Source organism: Sinohyriopsis cumingii, unplaced genomic scaffold (assembly GCF_028554795.1).
Source record: "Sinohyriopsis cumingii isolate HCF-2022 unplaced genomic scaffold, ASM2855479v2 utg000810l, whole genome shotgun sequence".
NCBI lineage: Eukaryota > Metazoa > Mollusca > Bivalvia > Unionida > Unionidae > Sinohyriopsis > Sinohyriopsis cumingii.
In genome coordinates, this window is record NW_028315933.1 from 464,994 (window position 1) to 484,927 (window position 19,934).

The 19,934-nt window shown below is 36.6% G+C and overlaps 1 protein-coding gene across 20 annotated transcripts in view; it reads left to right on the forward strand.

Moving 5' to 3' along the window:
* The window catches only part of LOC149773222 (protein furry-like), a 242,636-nt gene that overhangs the window by 133,661 nt on the left and 89,041 nt on the right, over nucleotides 1-19,934 (forward strand). For 11 of the 20 annotated variants that reach the window (XR_016417442.1, XM_089946600.1, XM_089946596.1 and 8 more), the window contains 7 exons: nucleotides 806-904; nucleotides 1,195-1,456; nucleotides 2,229-2,437; nucleotides 3,971-4,081; nucleotides 9,554-9,653; nucleotides 12,816-12,866; nucleotides 13,505-13,602. Coding sequence is in view for 19 of the 20 variants with exons in the window: in XM_089946600.1 (XP_089802726.1) it covers nucleotides 806-904; nucleotides 1,195-1,456; nucleotides 2,229-2,437; nucleotides 3,971-4,081; nucleotides 9,554-9,653; nucleotides 12,816-12,866; nucleotides 13,505-13,602 (930 nt within the window). In the remaining variant the exon portion in view is untranslated. The remainder of the gene's footprint in view (nucleotides 1-805; nucleotides 905-1,194; nucleotides 1,457-2,228; nucleotides 2,438-3,970; nucleotides 4,082-9,553; nucleotides 9,654-12,815; nucleotides 12,867-13,504; nucleotides 13,603-19,934) is intronic. The other 9 variants (XM_089946615.1, XM_089946613.1, XM_089946604.1 and 6 more) reach the window with 1 other exon arrangement.

The following is a 19,934-nucleotide window of genomic DNA, read 5'->3' on the forward strand; positions in this document are numbered from 1 at the left end:
AACTCTTTATTGTGGGTCAATAAAAACAGCATTGTTCTGTTTTCGTGATTTAGTGGCACCTTTAACACATTATAGTCTTTATCATACAGAGGAAACGGAAGCTAATTGTCTTTTCCAAGGACATACCAAGACAGTTGAGCCAGTTTGGCCTGGGTGGGTATCAAACCCATGACCATTGGTTTATGAGTCTAATGCTCTACCACTGAGCTACTGTGGCTTGCCTATGAAAACATAATTCTGCACAAATTACATATGAACAGAATCCTGCACTTGTGTATTAAAGGATTTTGTGCCAGATACCTCAGAAGTTTTATTTGTGATAAAAATATGGACCCAAAAAGCATTTTTTTTTACAGTGTATGTTATTAGTTTTTAAAAGCATATCTATGCAGATTACAATTAATTGTTGCACCAGTTATTTCTTAGATGTCTCAGAAAGCATGTGTGTGCGTGCATGCATGTGTGTGTCACTTAGGCCACCAGAGTGGTCCTCTCAGAAAAGTTGTCATTCACAGTAGCAAGACAGTAAGTGTTAAGAAAGGCTGTTGGTAATTTTGTTTTGTGAAAGTGGCCATTATCTAGGCTATTTTCAAGATACAGTCCATTAATAAAGATTTACAGTTATTATCTGAAAAGATGCATCTTTTAAATATGATCAGAGAGCACCACAATGTGTTAGAGAAACAGAGTAAGAGGACTTGCTTCTTAAGTCTAGAGAACTTTTGTGCAGTGAAAGATTATAAAATATGTAAATCATAAAAGCCTTGTTATTGTTAGAGTGAAATGACATGTCATTTGTTTTCAGGTGTTGAGAGCACTTCACATCAGGCCGACATCCCAAATGCTTGCAGATATTCTGTCCCGCCTTGTAGAGACAGTGGCAGAACAAGGGGAAGATATGCAGGTAATGGAAATCAAGAATAGTTTATTTTAGTTGAAAATTGAAAACTGTATGAAAGTGTTGATAGGTTGGTAGGTATGAGTTGTTGAAGTTTTCATAAACAACACATGGTTAACATAGCAAATTATAATATGTAATTTTTTTTTTTTACCTCAGATGTAAATATTTACTTATGATTGGCAAAATGGATATCCTGTAACCTATAATATAATTGCAATTTATCATATCATTAAACAAAGAAATTTATATGATAATATGTCTTTATAAACAAATTTTTTCAAATTATTTTACAGGGTTATGTCACAGAAATCATTTTGACTCTGGAAGAGTTAGTGGATAACCTTGATCTTGAGGTTCGACCAATTGACTACATGAGAGAGATCTACATGTCTACCCCTAACCTGGCCAAGGACCTATCACAAGGGGATGGTAGATTTGGGTTGGAGGCCAGGCGAGGAGCCATGATGGCCCCTAAACAGTCTAGTCACGGCTACCACCAGCATGCTCGAAGCACCAGTTACTGTGTAAACAGTGCCCCTAGCAGAGCTACACCATGTTTGTGGTTCCTTTTATTTTGCTTTTGTTGACCAGTTATAGATTTTTGTAAAGATTTGTCATAATTTGCAGCTGCCAGCTTAGTATTCAGATTTGCAGAGCTTTCTTTTTTTTATCACCAATTCAGGTTTCTAGAGTTAATTTATGGCTTCTCAGACTGCAGATCACAGGAATTCACTTAAATACCTTCTGAATTATAGTTAGTATAATTGAGATGAATGTTTCACTTATATTCAAGGTTTGAAATCACCTGCTTAGGCCTGTACAAGTGTGATGTTAGTCCTGATTATAAAAACAATCAAGTATGCAACTTCCCAGTCAGTTGTCTGTTCAGGGTATTTCTTTGCTTCCACAGTCAAAGAGTACAAAATAGTTATTTTTCCAACCGAATTCAGTCTTCAAAAACTAACTTTTGAACATTTATTTCAAAATTTTCATTATTTTATTTCATCTTTTTATAGAAAACTGTAGAACAAAAGAGATTAAGAAATCGATTGCTGTATCTTGATCTTTTATGACAACGTTATCATGCACTGTGAAGATAAGTTATCATGATTGATTACAGTTGCTATTCGAGTAAATTGAAAACCCCAGTGCCTTTACTACTTTATCTGCTCATTTTGATATTTGTCTGGACAGTAAAAGTTAAAATGCCATTATATATATATATATATATATATATATATATATATATATATATATATATATATATATATATATATATACACACATATATATATATGCTTTACCAATGCTTGTTTCCATTGTACAGTTGAGCTGCGGTTTAGGGGTGGTACTGACATTGAGAGCAGGCTGAGGACAAATGTCCCAAGATCTCGCAGTGAAAAGTCCCTGAAGAACCTTGAGCATGGTACAGAGGACAAACTGACAATTGTTTCTCAAATGTTCTGGATTGCTGTGTCCCTTCTGGAGTCCGACTATGAGTATGAATTTCTTCTAGCGTGCAGACTGCTGGAAAAGGTATAATCTTATGCATTCTTCCTCAACATGGTATAGTCAATAATATAGTTTTAAAAAAGGCCATTAAAACCAACAACAACAAAAGATAAAATCGACATTTGAGAGTTATTTAATGTACTATGAATCAAAACTATTTGGGGGAGATGTAGTTTTGAGGTTTGGGAGTAAATTAATGATTTGTGGGGATACAGCTTTTTGTGGATCACTCCATTTAAACTTTTGCACACTATAACATTACTGTTTATAATGGTAGTTTTAGTTTGCAAGATATTCTTTACGCGTGATTTTTAAAAAATTCAATATTAAATCCTTGAGAAATATGTATGGTTTTAGAGGACATGAAAAGTGTTCTGGCAACTAATACTCAGCAGTTTGTAAAGCTGTTTGTTTTCCCATGGAATCAGTAGGTAACAAGACTTACATATAATTTTTTACTAGTGTTAGCTGTGGTTTTGATATTGTTATTTACAAATATAGATATTGTGGGAAAATTGTATGTTAATTTTATTGATAATCATGCACAGAATGGGTTCAGCTTTAAGCTGTCTGCAGATGAGACACTAGATTTCTTATATATTTATTGATATCAGCACATCTGTCTAATAAGTGTCAGCTTAGGGTGACATTTTTGTTGAAATAGCTTTATGCCATTAAACTGTATGCATGGTTTTATCTGACAACAAGATCACAGATTCGTAGTTTAATGTTTACTGTTATCTTGTCAGCTCAGGCAAGACATTGATTTCACTAAATCAGAATACACTCAGGCATTTCCAGCTTTGATCACAAAACACTCAAGAATACTACATAGCACCATAGCATAACTATATATACACACACACCTTGTTTACCAAATAACACGAGCTCATCAAATACCATCATAGCATTCATTATTGATATTGTGAGTTACTGTCAATTTACTGTTCATTAGGTGTGTGGGTGTGTGTACCATTTTTATTGATATGGTTGCTACAGACTACAAATTTACAGATCTTTCAAACAATGTTCCTTTTATGGAAACAACAGGATTCCACCAAATCCATAAATTTAAGTATTGGTGAAAATATCTTTGTTTGCAAATACATAAAAAACTATACCTATGAAAAGAGATTAATTCACAATAATGCTTTGTGAAAGGCAGCTAAGTCATGTCATGGCAAAGTTTTCTGGCAATACTTTGAGTTTTAGAGAACTCTTATAAAAATGAAAATGTTTGATTTTTTTTGTCTCAGTATAAAGGAATTTAGTTGTAAACTAAAAAATACTTTCTTAGCTCTAGTCTTTATTGTGGCTGTCTGAGTTTGTGTCATTGTTGTGATTAATATTATCAAGTTTAATGAACAGTTTAAATGATGTATTATTTTATTATCTCATTGCTGCAAATGGTGACAAACAAGCAAATGGCTTATAAAGAGCACACACAAAATTCACAGAAACTTCACCTTTTGTGTATATGAACAAATAATGGTGTGAATATTGATTTGAAGACTCATTTGGCTTCATTTTAAAATAAATTTCATCTTTCTTTGACAGATCCTGCAGCATATGCAGCCAGAGAGACATGAATGCAGAGAGAGATTGGAAAAAATACAACAGCAGATTAAATGGACAAACTTCCCAGGGGTGCAGACACTATTACTTAAGGTTTGTGGGCCTCTTGGGCAAACTTTACAGGGGTACCTATACTATTAATGTTTGAATGCCTCTTGGGTAAACTTCACAGAGGTGTATGCTGTTAAAGTTTGAGGACTTCTCGGGCAAAACTTGAAGGGGTGCATTCATTATTACTTAAAGTTTGTGGGCCTGTTATTGCATAATCTGTGCAAGTATGCAGACACTATTTCTATTAGACTTGTGGTCTATGTGTGCCTTTTGCTCTTCTTTAGTTTCAGTATTTGTAATGCTTTTGTCCATTTTTCTGTCCTTTAATCCATCCATTATCTTCACTTTTTTTCTAGGGAAAATACCATTGAATTTATCTCTTTGAAATTTGGTACATTTTTGGAGTAGATGTGCCTTTTGCTATTCACAAATATTTTATTTTCAATTTTTTTTACAGTTGCCATCTCTTGGTTCTTCCCCCATCAGTTTATACTGGCTGCCTTGTATAACCTATCCTGTGATGAGAAATGGCATTAAATCCAAAATCCATCAACAACAACTGTTGTCATATATCTATTCATACATCCACTATTCACACCTTTGTTTGTGGAGCACAACTCCAAAACCATTTAAATTATCTTAGTAAAACATGATACACATTAGACCAGTGGTTTAGATGTGCCTTTTGCTATTCACAGCTCTTCAGAGTCAACATTTCTAATGTTTTCATTGGTTTGTTTTCTCCAGCCATCAGTACATGACACATTTTTGAGCACAAGTCCAAAACCATTCAATATGTCTGATTGAAACATATGCCAATTAGAATAGTGCTGTAGATGTTCACCTCTATCATTCAGTTTCTCAACGTACATCCAAAACCATTCTCCAGATATGTTACTTAATCATAATATGTCAGGGAGTACATCTACTATCTCACAAATCCAAACTAAAAAATATGTTCCTTACCATCTTTTTCATAGCAATGAAAGTGATGAACATTTGTCTGCTTATCAAGATCGAAGTTGGACTAGGGTAGTGTCCATTGCATAGAAGAATCGGCGCTAAATACCATTCATCATCAGTTACTATATCTGCTCATGCTAGGAAGCATGCTCTTTCTTGATACCTTGCATTGAATCCATCTCTTCATCTTTTGAACAATTCATTGGAGATTTGTCTACTATTTACTCTGTCTTCATATTTAACAAATATTTTGCACTTCATCAGCAGTAAACTTACTGGAACCATCTTAATTGCCTGCCAAGTACTTTCTGTTCAACTCATTACTTGGCCTGTTTGTGAGTTCTGGGCAGTAATTGATCTGTTTTGTATATATATATGTATATATATATAGGTCATGCATGTAATTTCCTTGGACATTCCTCATTATTTATAGTATCTTCCTCCAGCAAAGAGTGACTTCAGACTTTTCTGACATCCCAATGAGGACAAGATTCCAGCACTTTGCCAACAAATGCAAGACCCTCAGTCCTAGTGATTTCTTGGTTGTGCAGATCTTCTCTGATCATGATCAGTGCCCATTCCCCACTGTGTACCTTCAAAATATGTACCTTCACATTACCATTTTGAAGTATTCCTTTCTTAGAAATTCCCAATGTTCACATACAGGCGCACTTGTATTCCAAATCAGGGCATTCCTTTTAGATCTGAGTATCAGGTTTTCATATGAATCATGGACAGAGTCATGTCACACATCGGAACCACCTGTACATCCATGACATCCAACAAATGGATAACATTCTAAAAAGCACAAGATGAGTTACTTTTTATATCAAGAAATGAAGTCCCTTGTTTTGCTTCAGCTTCATCTTAGATTCACTATCAAAAATACCAAATCTGGTCTCATCCCATCACATTATTTCATCCACATGGGTATAGAGTTCAAAACCTCTTGAATCATCTTCTTCAGGAGCATATCTCAAAAATTACTACCATTCACTCAGAGAATCAAATTGAAGCCCAGGAATTTATTAGCCTCCTTGACCTCCTCAGTTCGACAGCAGATGTCATCATCCTGGGTTGCCTGTTCATGAGACTGTTGCTAATAAGTCTCCTATCCTAGTATGGGTCTGAACTTAGCATATGATCAGAAGTTTGGACTAAATGGAAGGATCTTACTTAATAAATCCTGAAGCCGGGTCAGGCACCTACATTTTGATGCCAACACAACAGGCTGGGGTATCCACCTCATCCCTTCCTCTCATGAAGTTATTGGAGCACATGTTATGCATCAGTCTTCTGGATATGAACACAGTAATGAATACCTTTCAATTGTGGCAACCTCGCCAGTGGCCTAGTGGTTAGAGCTTCTGCCTCGGATGTGGGAGGTCGTGGGTTCGATCCCCAGCCGAGTCATACCAGAGACTTGCACTAAAATGGTACTAACAGCTGCCTTGCTTGGCGTTCAGCATTAAGAGGTTAGTGTTATTACTGGTCGGCCTGGTGTCAGGATAATGTGTCTGCTACATGTCTGCGGCATGATGCCCCAGTGAAAGACATTACAATAAACTTCCACATTGCAGACATCGTAGCAATATGACTGAAAAATTGTTAAAGCTACGTTAAAAATCGAAGTCACATCACATCACGTCAATTGTCACAGAGACACTGCTGGAAAGAGTGTTGGAATTTCCTCAGGTGGATTTCTTATTAGCAGATCCATATTCAAGTCTTTATGTCTTTGCAGACTAACTGTTCTGACAGAATCGGCTAATTGACACCAGGTGGTCCTTAGATATGTACCAAGTTGGTCCTAAATATGTACCAAGTAGGGTCAACCTGCTTTAAACTAATTTAAACATGGTGGAATGGAAAGGTACTGATCATCTCTCCACTCCCAGATCTAAAGGCAAGAGTAGACATTGCTTTTTCTCAATTGGAATAGTCTCGGTGTATATGCCTTTCCTCCAGCTCCTCTAATTCCTAGCATCCTGCAAAAGAGCAAGTGAATCAAAGTGATGTTAATACTGATTGCTACCATAATGTGGACAAAATCATAGTCAGCAATCTTTTGAACTTAGCAGCAAAGATTCCCTGAAAGATTCTGTGTTCCTCTCACCTGCTCAGACAACTGCAAAGGCAGATTTTCCATTTAGACCTAGAGTTGTTGAACTTGCATTCCTGATTCATATCAAGCAAGCCGTAAAAAGAAATGGTCATCAGAGCAAGTGGAGGACAGTAATGCTCTAGCAAGAATAACCACAACTTAGAAAGCCTTTGAGAGTAGATGGAGAGTTTTCATCTAGTGGTGCAAGCAGAATCGCATCTCTTCCTTAAAAACCAACCACAAATAGTAACATCCTCCAGTGGCCCATCAGAGAGAAGAAATTAGCTCCCAACACAATCAAGGGCACCTGTTCCATGATTTTGGACATGTTTCAGCATCATGGGAGGGAGAATATCAGCCAGAACAAAGATATCTCAGACCTTCTTGCACACTTTGACTTGTCTCAACAAAAGGCTTTGACCCACTGTCTGAAATGAAACCAAACCAGGTTCCAACATAGTTTAATAATAATAATAATAACAATAAAAGTAATAATAATAATATTATTATTATTATTATTATTATTAAGACACACTTCGAGTCTAGAGTCTCCATGACTCACCTAATACAAACCCATCTTCCTATTCACTTTAGCTCCATCAGGTAAAATGGGTGAGATACATTTCTTGTTGGCTGACCAGATATATCTGCAGTTCACCATAATTTGGTTTCTCTCATGATGGTAAATGCATGCTCTAGTTAGTGTATGTGAACAGTACTATTTAAAAAATAGGCCCTTAATAGCCTAAATCTGCAATGTGCTGTGTCAGATACAAAGCATTTTAATTATACATAAATAATGCATTACCATATTTTCTACATGTTTTTGCACAGCAAAAAGTAATTAATTATTTGACTGCCTGAAACTTATTAACTTTTTTCTTGCCTAAAAACAAAAATGTTTTCCCCAGCAACAAATTTTGCACCTATGAAAATGTGCTACTATGATAATGTTGTACTCATGAAGAACATGTTAAGTAATGAATGGTAAATATACATTACATGCCTTGTGTTTATTTCCCCAGATAAGATTCCGTGTTTTATGTTACATGATGTTGTCCTTTTGTTCATTAATCTGTCAGCTTCCAATTAAATTTCTGCACAAAAACTTGTTGCCCATCATCAACAGTTACCATTTTTTGTGGATGACTTGAACTTTTGGTGAGGAAAAAGTCTTTTGATTTGGGGATCAACAGGTCAGAGTATAAGATTGTTGTGGCTCAGAAAAAATCGGTTTAGCAGAATGACTTTTGTTCTTGAGTAAGTTCTGCTGTGAGACTTTGGGGATAACTTGCACTTAGGGTAATAAAGAAACATATTGATTCCATGAGCTAAAGGTAAGATGTTATAGTCATGGCACATCCAGTAAGAAACTTATGGTTTCAGCACATTGAGTTTTGTTCAAGACCATGTACCTTAAAAGAATCATCCAGGTCATTAAGGCTTATTGATCAGTGATCTCCAAAGACAACTGTACTGTACTAGTGCCAATGTAGACTGCTATCAAACACCGGTAGACATATCTGCTATTCACCATACTCTTTTGTGACTTGTATATCCTTCTATGAGAAAATGCAATCATGTATGTATTAAAGCTGTGATGTGTGCTTTCCAAGAACCACATTATCAGTAATCTCCCACTACAAACAATGCTCAGTAATTAGTCAATTTACACTACTAACTTGAAACAAAATTAATAATAAACAAAGTCTTATACTTTCTAAGGAACTACAAGTTATTTAAGATAGAATAATGAATGTATTTTCAACTTAAAGAGTAGAAATATATGTTTGTTGGTCAGTCATACACAAGAGTTATAGACGTTATAGAAGATTATGTTACATGGAGATTGTGAACGCTAATTATCACAATCAGATTGCAATATATAATCAATAACATCTCTGTTTAATATGTTGACATTCTGCATTAAACGTGAGCTATTCTCACTATCCTTTTTCTTTTGCCCCTTTGTTGCGATCTTAAAATATATAAAAAATAGCACATTGATTCTTTCATGACAAGTGACACAAAGGATTTAAAATTATTTTAGTTATTGTTAAGTTCATGATAATATTAAATATTTCTTGTTCAGTGAGAATAATGTAGTTTCTATGATTAAATATTTATTCACATCATCTCTATTTAATTACTGGCAGGGGCTTGCATGGTTGCTTACAGTTTACCTATAAGTGATACAATTTCTATTGATTTTTATTTTTACCGTTTTTTTTATGTCTGAAAATATACATGATGGAAAAAATATTGTAATATATTGTTTGATAATTACAAGACCATATATAATTATTTTGGAATTATTTTTGGTGTCCAACAGCCAACAGAAACTGAAAATAAACAGAAAAATACACTCTGCAGAATTGGTAATAGCATCTTGCAATTGATGTAGAAAATTAAAGAATCTTTCAGTCATGTTTTCTTTCTTGTTTCAGGGCTGCACTTCTCAAGCAACATATGAAAGCACCTGGCATTTATTGTCCCGACTTACTGTCTGTATAGATTCACCACTCATAGACCCCACTGGAAACCTGGGTACGTTAAGTAAAATACTGGCATGACCATGATTTATCTTAACTTTAAATCAACTTTAAAATTTTTTGGTGGGGAACCATGGTTGCTTAGTTGGCATGTATAATGTAAAGGTCATTAGTTCAATACCAGCCTTGAGTAGCAAAGGTCATTAGCTCAATACCAGCGTTGACTAACAAAGGTCATTAGTTCAGTACCAGCCTTGACTAGCACAGGTCATTAGTTCAATACCAGCCTTGACTAGCACAGGTCGACTGTGTCCCTGGGAAGGCACTTCCCTGCCATTTTTTTCAGCTTGATAAAGCCATTGTGTTGAAGAAATTGCTGTAAACCCCACCGCAAGAAACTAAAGCAAAAAAAAACTAATCAGCTCTGGGGTTGGGGGTGAGTTTCTCGAGATATTATCTTTAACTTATACCATTTGCTGACATTGAAGAAAAGTTCTTTCCTCTTGTTAGCATGGTTTATTGAAAAATGAAGATGGATGTTGTTGGTTATCATTGTGGTTGTCAAATGTTGGGTAAAATACATTACCACCCAAATACATTACCACCATGTGTCTTACCAGTTACATTTGAACCTTCAGACTGGCTAATATAGCTTACAATTCAGAGAGTTCAAACTCTCAGTACATCCACAGAAGGTGTTAATATACTTGTTATGACATTGAAATATGTAGTTTACAATTAAACTTTTTTCTCTTGTAATCATGAGTTTGAATATAAAGTCATAAAGAATACTTTAGAACCGGAGTTTGTGAAAAGAACTTCATGTATATTCGTATCAGTATTTTAAATAATGATTTACATTAGACGAACATGGTTGGGCATTTCAGTGTAATCTAACAGGTATATCAATCCAGTTTTCAGAAGAAAAAGATACTTTAACTAATTGAAAATAACAGCTATAAAACTTGACAAAACACGAGTGCATTTACTTAGAGCAGGTAAATGTTCTGCAATGGGATCATGGGTGAAATTTGTACAGTGTCATACTTTCACTAGTACACCTTCTTGTACAGTGAAAACTATTGTAAAGAAGGTTCTATCCATGCCCATAATACATACACTTGCTGCATTGGTCAGTTTGTACAGGAATTTCCACATCTACCATTGTTACTTCTTACTGAAATTAAATGAGGTCTCATGTCAAGATTGATAGTTATGATATTTAGTTTCATATTGTTTTTTCTCTCAGTAAACTGGAATGGTATACCTATGCTGTTAGTGATAACACTTGTCTGTTTATATTGTATACATGTTAATTTTTGCAATTATGTCATCTTTGAAGCATTCCCATGGTGTAGTGTTAGTGCTCAATGAACACATTTCAAGTTGCTGATATTTTTTATCATATTTTTTAGCCTTCCTTCCACATACTGTTGTGGTCTAAACTCTAAATTTGTACAATCCCATGGTATAACAAATATGGTATGGTATTGTAGCTGGACATATGCTAACTTTGAAAAGTGATGTTGGAATTGCCTGCTTCCCAACCATTTTTTTAAAATTTGTTTTATTTCTTGATTGTTTTCTGGAGCAGCTGTTCATAGAGATATAACCAATTTACGTGTTATGTTGATAGGGGTCATGCAGTAACTCTGTGGTTTTTACACTGACTTGCTTGGAGCTTATGTCATGATAATGTGAGAAGAAGGCTGGTAACATTGTTGTCAACAATGCTAACTGTATTTGGCAAGGTTGTGCAATGGTGGATATGGTTTTGTTTCTATATCTGGTTGTAATGTCTTTTTCTGTTACATGCAGTTTTTAAGCATACTGTGTTGGTAGTGCCTTGGTCATAACACACTATTGCTGCCACTGGGCTGATAATGATGATAAACAACTTGTAAGTTTTATCTTTATTCTTAAAAAATTATTTATGAAACATATTTCTTGTCACATACTGTAAATTATCTGTTCATAGATATTGTTTGCAAATTTCCCTTTGTAAAAATTTTGGAGAAATCATTGTCATCACAAAACAGTAAAAGATGGAAATGCCACAAGTACAAAATTAAGCACATTGGCTATGTCAACCTCTTTTTTTATCTTTCATATGGCCAGAAGAAATCGAGCAATATCCTCACATGTACCATAATTTGTTTATGCAGTGAATATGTCAAAATATGTAGAAGTATAAATACTTGTGTCAAACTTAAAAGTCCTTTTCTTGCGAAGAATATTTCAACTTTGGTTCTGTATTTCATCATGAGACTGCATGGGTTGATCTCAACTGTGCCAACTTGCAAAGCAATTTGAATCTGAACAGAAATTGATTCTGTTATCCTGAAAACATCTGTTTCATCTCTTCCAATCTGGCCGTACTCTGTTCTTCAGTGGTGCCTGCACTTTGTACTTTTAGCAAGGATGGCTTTAAAGGCAGTCTTACTTTCACTATATGTGAATTCTGCAAAGGCTTTGAAAGCAGAAGCCATATAACAGCTTGAATTCAAAACTTAACGGCTCTAATACCTTCTAGTTTTCTTCATAAAAATATCTGTTTGTGGATCACACTCCCTTTTAAATACACTATATCCATTCAGTGTAACAACAGTACCAAGCAAAACAGATTTTGCAAATATTTTATACTTTTTTGCTAAGTTGGATTCAAAAAGCATATCACTTGATGACCATCTTAGTAGAATCTGTTTACCTGCTTTTCATTGACAAATGATCTCAGTAATAAATATATTGATCGCATGAAATTAATATCCAGGTAAATTGATTTCTTACAAGCATCCTCAGCCGTGACATTTTCAGCAAAAGCAAGACACAATCCAAACTTCCTATTACCTGTGTAATTAATAATTGGGAAGACAAAATCCAAACTTGTTATTACCTGTATGATCAATATATGGCAAGAAATAATCCAAATTTCTTATTACCTGTGTAATCAATAATTGTTGCCTGGATCAAACTAAAGATAAATGATTTTTATACCAACAACCTTACCACACATTCAAATGATCTCGACCTGTACTAAGGGACCAACACTTATGCACGGTAAATAATAATAGAAACAATGGTTTTTACTTTCCTCAGAATGTCAGTCTAGTGAATTCTATTTTTTTGCTTTGCAGGGAAAATTTGACTTATTAATAAAACTTACAAACTGTTCCTCAATCAAACACTTTTCAAAATTTTCATTGATTGTATCTTTAAGGTACCTTTTTATCAAATTGTGAAAAATACAGTGAAACTGGAGACACTGAAGGTAAGGAGTATCTCATCTTCTGGCCTGCATATAAATATTGACACAAAAATTGATAACAGCACAAATTCAAAATGGTTTTCCAGCATATCAGGCTATGCAAGCTCGTTTGTCTATGGGTAAAAAAGAACTTATATACAAAGCCAACACTTAACACAGAATCTATGAAAATGTTCTGGACTCCTATATGGTAGAATCACTAGAGTGTGTGTCTCTGTTTGTGTGTGTGTGTGTGTGTGTGTGTGATTGTGTGTGTGCATGTGTGTGAGTGCGTGTGTGACCCAGGGAAGGCACTTTTAAAGTGGGGTACTCACCCATAGATGCAATTTATAATTTTCTTCTCATTTTCATATGAACTTTGTGAAATCAAAGTACCCTGGCATATATTTTTACAAGACTGCCTTCCCTGGGTACCATGTATTTTAAATTTTAACAGCCCTAAGCTAAAAGTATGTAAAAATAAATGCATCTTACTCATTCTCAAGGTTACCATAGAAACAGCTGAAAGTTCTGTATTGTATCATTGATCTGAGGGCTCCAGCATTACTTTTCATAATCAGCAGACATTTAGTAAGTCTATTGTAAAACAAAATTCGGATCCCTGCTGCTGTTCTAATAAAGTGATCTTTGTATCTTTTCAGGCTTTCCAGTGAATGTGATTGCTTTGTTTCCTCACCTAGTTCAAATGTATGAAAACCCAACACAGGCCTGCAGAGATGCAGCTGACCACATTTCTCAAGTATGTTATGGTGCAGAACTTGAAATATGACATTGGTCTTCAGTTCTAAACTTCTAAGAAAGAAGCTTACACATTGCTGGAAAATTAATTTTAAATAAATTGAAGACAATTGTATGAAATTTTTAATCTGGCTACTTCATTGATATAAATTGTTCCCACATGGTTTGAAAGTTTTCAGTTGGTTGGAATTACAGTTTTTAACAATGAGTTTTCAAGTAAAATTCCAAGGTTTTCTACATTAAATAATTAATGAATTCCACTCCAGACTTATGCAGTGTCTTTTTATTGATTCATTTACTGAATTTTAACAGATGTCTTGTTTGAGAAAAAATTAGCTCTTATGCACTTGTACATTTGTTAAAATTCTGTTTGCAAAATGTTTTTAATACGGTGAGATTTTATTATTAGACATAACATTTTCACTCAAGTTTCTGCTAGTTAAAAATTTGTAGTGAAAACAAGTCTTGGCTGTATTGAAACCAAAGTTTTGTAAAAGCTTAGTTAACTTTGTCCCATTAGCTTTGCATGTTGGAATAAGAAACATTTTTTTTATCACTCACAAGTGACAAGTCAGCCTTAGAAAATATGCACATAATGAATATATATCAAATGTGAAGAATTCCTGCAGACCTGCACATGCCATACAGTGTTTTAATTTTCTGTATTTAGTTTATGCTTACACCCATTACACTCTCACATTTAAGTATATTTCTATTAACCAGATTTGACAGTATACTCAAAATCAGTCAATACATTCAGAGTATAAATTATTCCTTGTTAATAATATGGACATTTTTGGGGGGTCTTATATATTATTCACTTTTGTAATGTGTTTAGTTGCATATGTACTCTCTCTGCAGGGGCCCCGAGTGGCCGAGTGGTCTAAAGCGTTCGCCGTTACGGATCACTGCCATCTCACCTCTGTCTGCGCCGGTTCGAGTCTCAGATTCAGCCAATGTAGATATGTGAGAAAGCATGCCAGTAGCTTCTCGTGGGTCGGTGGTTCTTTCCGGGGTTTTCCCGGGTTCTTCCTCCACCATTAATACTGGCCGCCATATATGGCCTATCGTGTGCTGAAAAATGGCGTTAAACCCCACAACAACCAACCAACTCTCTCTGCAGCTATATGTGTAAATATATCCTGGTTAGTATAGCACTCACCTATTGCAAAGGAGATCATAAGGGCATTCATCTCCTGGTGAGTACAGCACTCTCCTATTGCAAAACAAAGGGGTGTCAGGGCATTCATGTGCTAGTGAGTACAGCACTCTCCTATTGCAAAAAAGGGGTGTCAAGGCATTCATGTCCTAGTGAGGACAGTACTGTCCAATTGCAAAGAAGGGTTGTCAGGGCATTCTTATCATAGTGAGTACAGCACTGTCCTGTTGCAAAGGAGGAATGTCTGAACATTCATGTCCTAGTGAGAACAGACCTGTCAAATTGTGAAGGAAATGTATCATGGCATTCTTGTTGTAGTGAGTACAGCACTCAAGTTGCAGAGGAGAGTGTCAGTGGCATTCTTGTTCTGTTGAGTACATCACTCTCCGATTGCAAAGGAGGAGTGTTATGGCATTCTTGTCATGGTGATAATATCACACTCTAACTGCAAAGAAGGGTTGTCAGGGCATTCATGTTGTAGTGAGTACAGTACTTTCCTATTGCAAAGAAAGTATTTAAGCCTTTCATGTAATGTTGAGAATAGCATTCATCTCTGCAAAGGATGGGTGTCAGGGCATTCATGTCCTTGTGAGTACAGCACTCTTCTGTTGCAATAGAAGGGTGTTAAGGCATTCATGTCCTAGTGAGAACAACACTCTCCTGTTGCAAAGGAATTATGCCAAGACATTCATGTCCTGTTGACCACAACACTCTCCTGTTGCAAAGGAATTATGCCAAGACATTCTTGTCCTGTTGACCACAACACTCTCCTGTTGCAAAGGAATTATGCCAAGACATTCTTGTCCTGTTGACCACAACACTCTCCTGTTGCAAAGGAATTATGCCTAGACATTCATGTCCTGTTGACCACAACACTCTCCTGTTGCAAAGGAATTATGCCTAGACATTCATGTACTGTTGACCACAACACTCTCCTGTTGCAAAGGAATTATGCCTAGACATTCATGTACTGTTGACCACAACACTCTCCTGTTGCAAAGGAATTATGCCAAGACATTCAACATTCTTGTACTGTTGACCACAACACTCTCCTGTTGCAAAGGAATTATGCCAAGACATTCTTGTCCTGTTGACCACAACACTTTCCTGTTGCAAAGGAATTATGCCTAGACATTCATGTCCTGTTGACCACAACACTCTCCTGTTGCAAAGGAATTATGCCTAGACATTCATGTACTGTTGACCACAACACTCTCCTATTGCAAAGGAATTATGCCTAGACATTCATGTATTGTTGACCACAACACTCTCCTGTTGCAAAGGAATTATGCCAAGACATTCATGTACTGTTGACCACAACACTCTCCTGTTGCAAAGGAATTATGCCAAGACATTCTTGTCCTGTTGACCACAACACTCTCCTGTTGCAAAGGAATTATGCCAAGACATTCATGTCCTGTTGACCACAACACTCTCCTGTTGCAAAGGAATTATGCCTAGACATTTATGTCCTGTTGACCACAACACTCTCCTGTTGCAAAGGAATTATGCCAAGACATTCATGTCCTGTTGACCACAACACTCTCCTGTTGCAAAGGAATTATGCCAAGACATTCTTGTCCTGTTGACCACAACACTCTCCTGTTGCAAAGGAATTATGCCAAGACATTAATGTCCTGTTGACCACAACACTCTCCTGTTGCAAAGGAATTATGCCAAGACATTCTTGTCCTGTTGACCACAACACTCTCCTGTTGCAAAGGAATTATGCCTAGATATTTATGTCTTGTTGACCACAACACTCTCCTGTTGCAAAGGAATTATGCCAAGACATTCTTGTCCTGTTGACCACAACACTCTCCTGTTGCAAAGGAATTATGCCAAGACATTTGACCACAACACTCTACTGTTGCAAAGGAATTATGCCAAGACATTCATGTCCTGTTGACCATGACAATGACAATCTCCTGTTCCAATGGAATTATGCAAAGACATTCATATCCTGTTGACCACAACACTCTCCTGTTGCAAAAAGGAATTATGCCAAGACATTCTTGTCCTGTTGACCACAACACTCTCCTGTTGCAAAGGAATTATGCCTAGACATTCATGTACTGTTGACCACAACACTCTCCTATTGCAAAGGAATTATGCCTAGACATTTATGTCTTGTTGAGCACAACACTTTCCTGTTGCAAAGGAATTATGCCTAGACATTCATGTCCTGTTGACCACAACACTCTCCTGTTGCAAAGGAATTATGCCAAGTCATTCTTGTCCTGTTGACCACAACACTCTCCTGTTGCAAAGGAATTATGCCTAGACATTCTTGTCCTGTTGACCACAACACTCTCCTGTTGCAAAGAAATTATGCCAAGACATTCATGTCCTGTTGACCACAACATTCTCCTGTTGCAAAGGAATTATGCCAAGACATTCATGTCCTGTTGACCACAACACTCTCCTGTTGCAAAGGAATTATTCCAAGACATTCTTGTCCTGTTGACCACAACACTCTCCTGTTGCAAAGAAATTATGCCAAGACATTCATGTCCTGTTGACCACAACATTCTCCTGTTGCAAAGGAATTATGCCAAGACATTCTTGTCCTGTTGACCACAACACTCTCCTGTTGCAAAGGAATTATGCCAAGACATTCATGTCCTGTTGACCACAACACTCTCCTGTTGCAAAGGAATTATGCCTAGACATTCTTGTCCTGTTGACCACAACACTCTCCTGTTGCAAAGGAATTATGCCTAGACATTTATGTCTTGTTGACCACAACACTCTCCTGTTGCAAAGGAATTATGCCAAGACATTCTTGTCCTGTTGACCACAACACTCTCCTGTTGCAAAGGAATTATGCCAAGACATTCTTGTCCTGTTGACCACAACACTCTCCTGTTGCAAAGGAATTATGCCAAGACATTCTTGTCCTGTTGACCACAACACTCTCCTGTTGCAAAGGAATTATGCCAAGACATTCATGTCCTGTTGACCACAACACTCTCCTGTTGCAAAGGAATTATGCCAAGACATTCTTGTCCTGTTGACCACAACACTCTCCTGTTGCAAAGGAATTATGCCTAGACATTTATGTCCTGTTGACCACAACACTCTCCTGTTGCAAAGGAATTATGCCTAGACATTCATGTCCTGTTGACCACAACACTCTCCTGTTGCAAAGGAATTATGCCAAGACATTCATGTCCTGTTGACCACAACACTCTCCTGTTGCAAAGGAATTATGCCAAGACATTCATGTCCTGTTGACCACAACACTCTCCTGTTGCAAAGGAATTATGCCAAGACATTCATGTCCTGTTGACCACAACACTCTCCTGTTGCAAAGGAATTATGCCAAGACATTCTTGTCCTGTTGACCACAACACTCTCCTGTTGCAAAGGAATTATGCCAAGACATTCATGTCCTGTTGACCACAACACTCCTGTTGCAAAGGAATTATGCCTAGACATTCATGTCCTGTTGACCATGACATTGACAATCTCCTGTTCCAATGGAATTATGCCTAGACATTTATGTCTTGTTGACCACAACACTCTCCTGTTGCAAAGGAATTATGCCAAGACATTCTTGTCCTGTTGACCACAACACTCTCCTGTTGCAAAGGAATTATGCCAAGACATTCATGTCCTGTTGACCACAACACTCTCCTGTTGCAAAGGTAGAATATTAAGGTATTCATGTCCTGGCAAGAACAACATCTGTTGCAAAGAATTATAAGGGTATTAAAATGTCTTATTACAAAGGAGAGGTGTCAGGGCATTAAATGTCCTTATTGCAAAGGAGAGGTGTGAGGGAATTAAATGTCCTTATTGCAAAGAAGAGGTGTCAGGGCATTAAATTTCCTTATTGCAAAGGAGGGGTGATAGGACATTAATGCCCTGGTAAGAACCGCTTTTCTGTTGGAAAGAAAAGATGTCAAAGTGTTCATATCCTGGCAGGAAGAACCCTCTGTTTCAAAGGAAGGATGTCCAGTCCTTCATTTCCACTTTATTGTCAGTATCAGAACTATTGAAGCACAATGATTTTGTGAAGTTTTGAGGTATAAAGGAATGTTTTAGATTTCCAAAGCTCTGCTTTGTATGCAGAGGAGATAACATGGCGCACTCTGTGCTCTTGCCATTAACATTAGTAGCATCATAGCTATTTCCATTTTGTATAATGACTGCTCTGGTGGCCAGAGTAGTTAGAGCATCTGCCTCAGGTGCAGAAGGTCACAGGCTTGAACCCCAGCCGAGTCATACCTAAGACATAAAAATTGTACTAGTAGCTGCCTTGATTGGCTTTCAGCACTAATAGGTTAGAGTTTAGACTGGTCAGGATGGTGTCAGGGTATTCAGGATAATGTGACTGGGTGGGACATGATGACCCAGTGCTAGACATCACTATAAAGTGCTACACTGTTGTCATCATAATGAAATCAGTGATCAAAAAATCTGAAAGCCTGGCACCAAGGTCTCCTCTAATTTCAGATCATACCCATCTTGTATTCTAAGAGAAGTGCCCATTGGGCTTGTTAAAAAAAATACCTTGACAGCGTTGATGAAATCTATTTTCAAGATGTTGACCTACCTGCCATAGCATGGCACAGTCTAACCACATGAAGTGGAGAGCCGATTTTAATGAACTTGTCACATGGTGCGTGTCATGCTAATAGCATGATTTTGTACTCCCAAATACCCTGACACATTCGTGTTTCAAGAAAACAGTTTTCAGCAATCTTCAAAAACAGAAAAAGAAACACCACTTTCAGTATATGCCCATTACACGTAGCGTGTACAAACAGTAAACAGTCATGATTGGAGCTGATGTAAAACTATCCTTTGGGCAATTTAAATAGCAGCAATTAAAAGGCAAAGAGATCAAGTTCAAACCACCATTTCACATATTATTTAAATGACTGACAATAGCTAGTAAGATGTATTTCAAATACTGCAGTTGGTAAGCCCATTGTGCTAATTTGCATAGCTACGATCAAAACAGTGAAGAACCCAATATAGGTAAATCAAAGAGATGCTGGATGAGTGTAGGAGAACAAAAGCTTTTTACATATCATTGCAATTAATTACTTGCACATACTGCAAAAAACATATTGACATATCTCAGAATTGGTTCTGACCAGGATTCACTTGGAGAATCCAGCAGAGAAGTTTGAAAACCAGGACCATCCAGTCTCTAGTGAGTG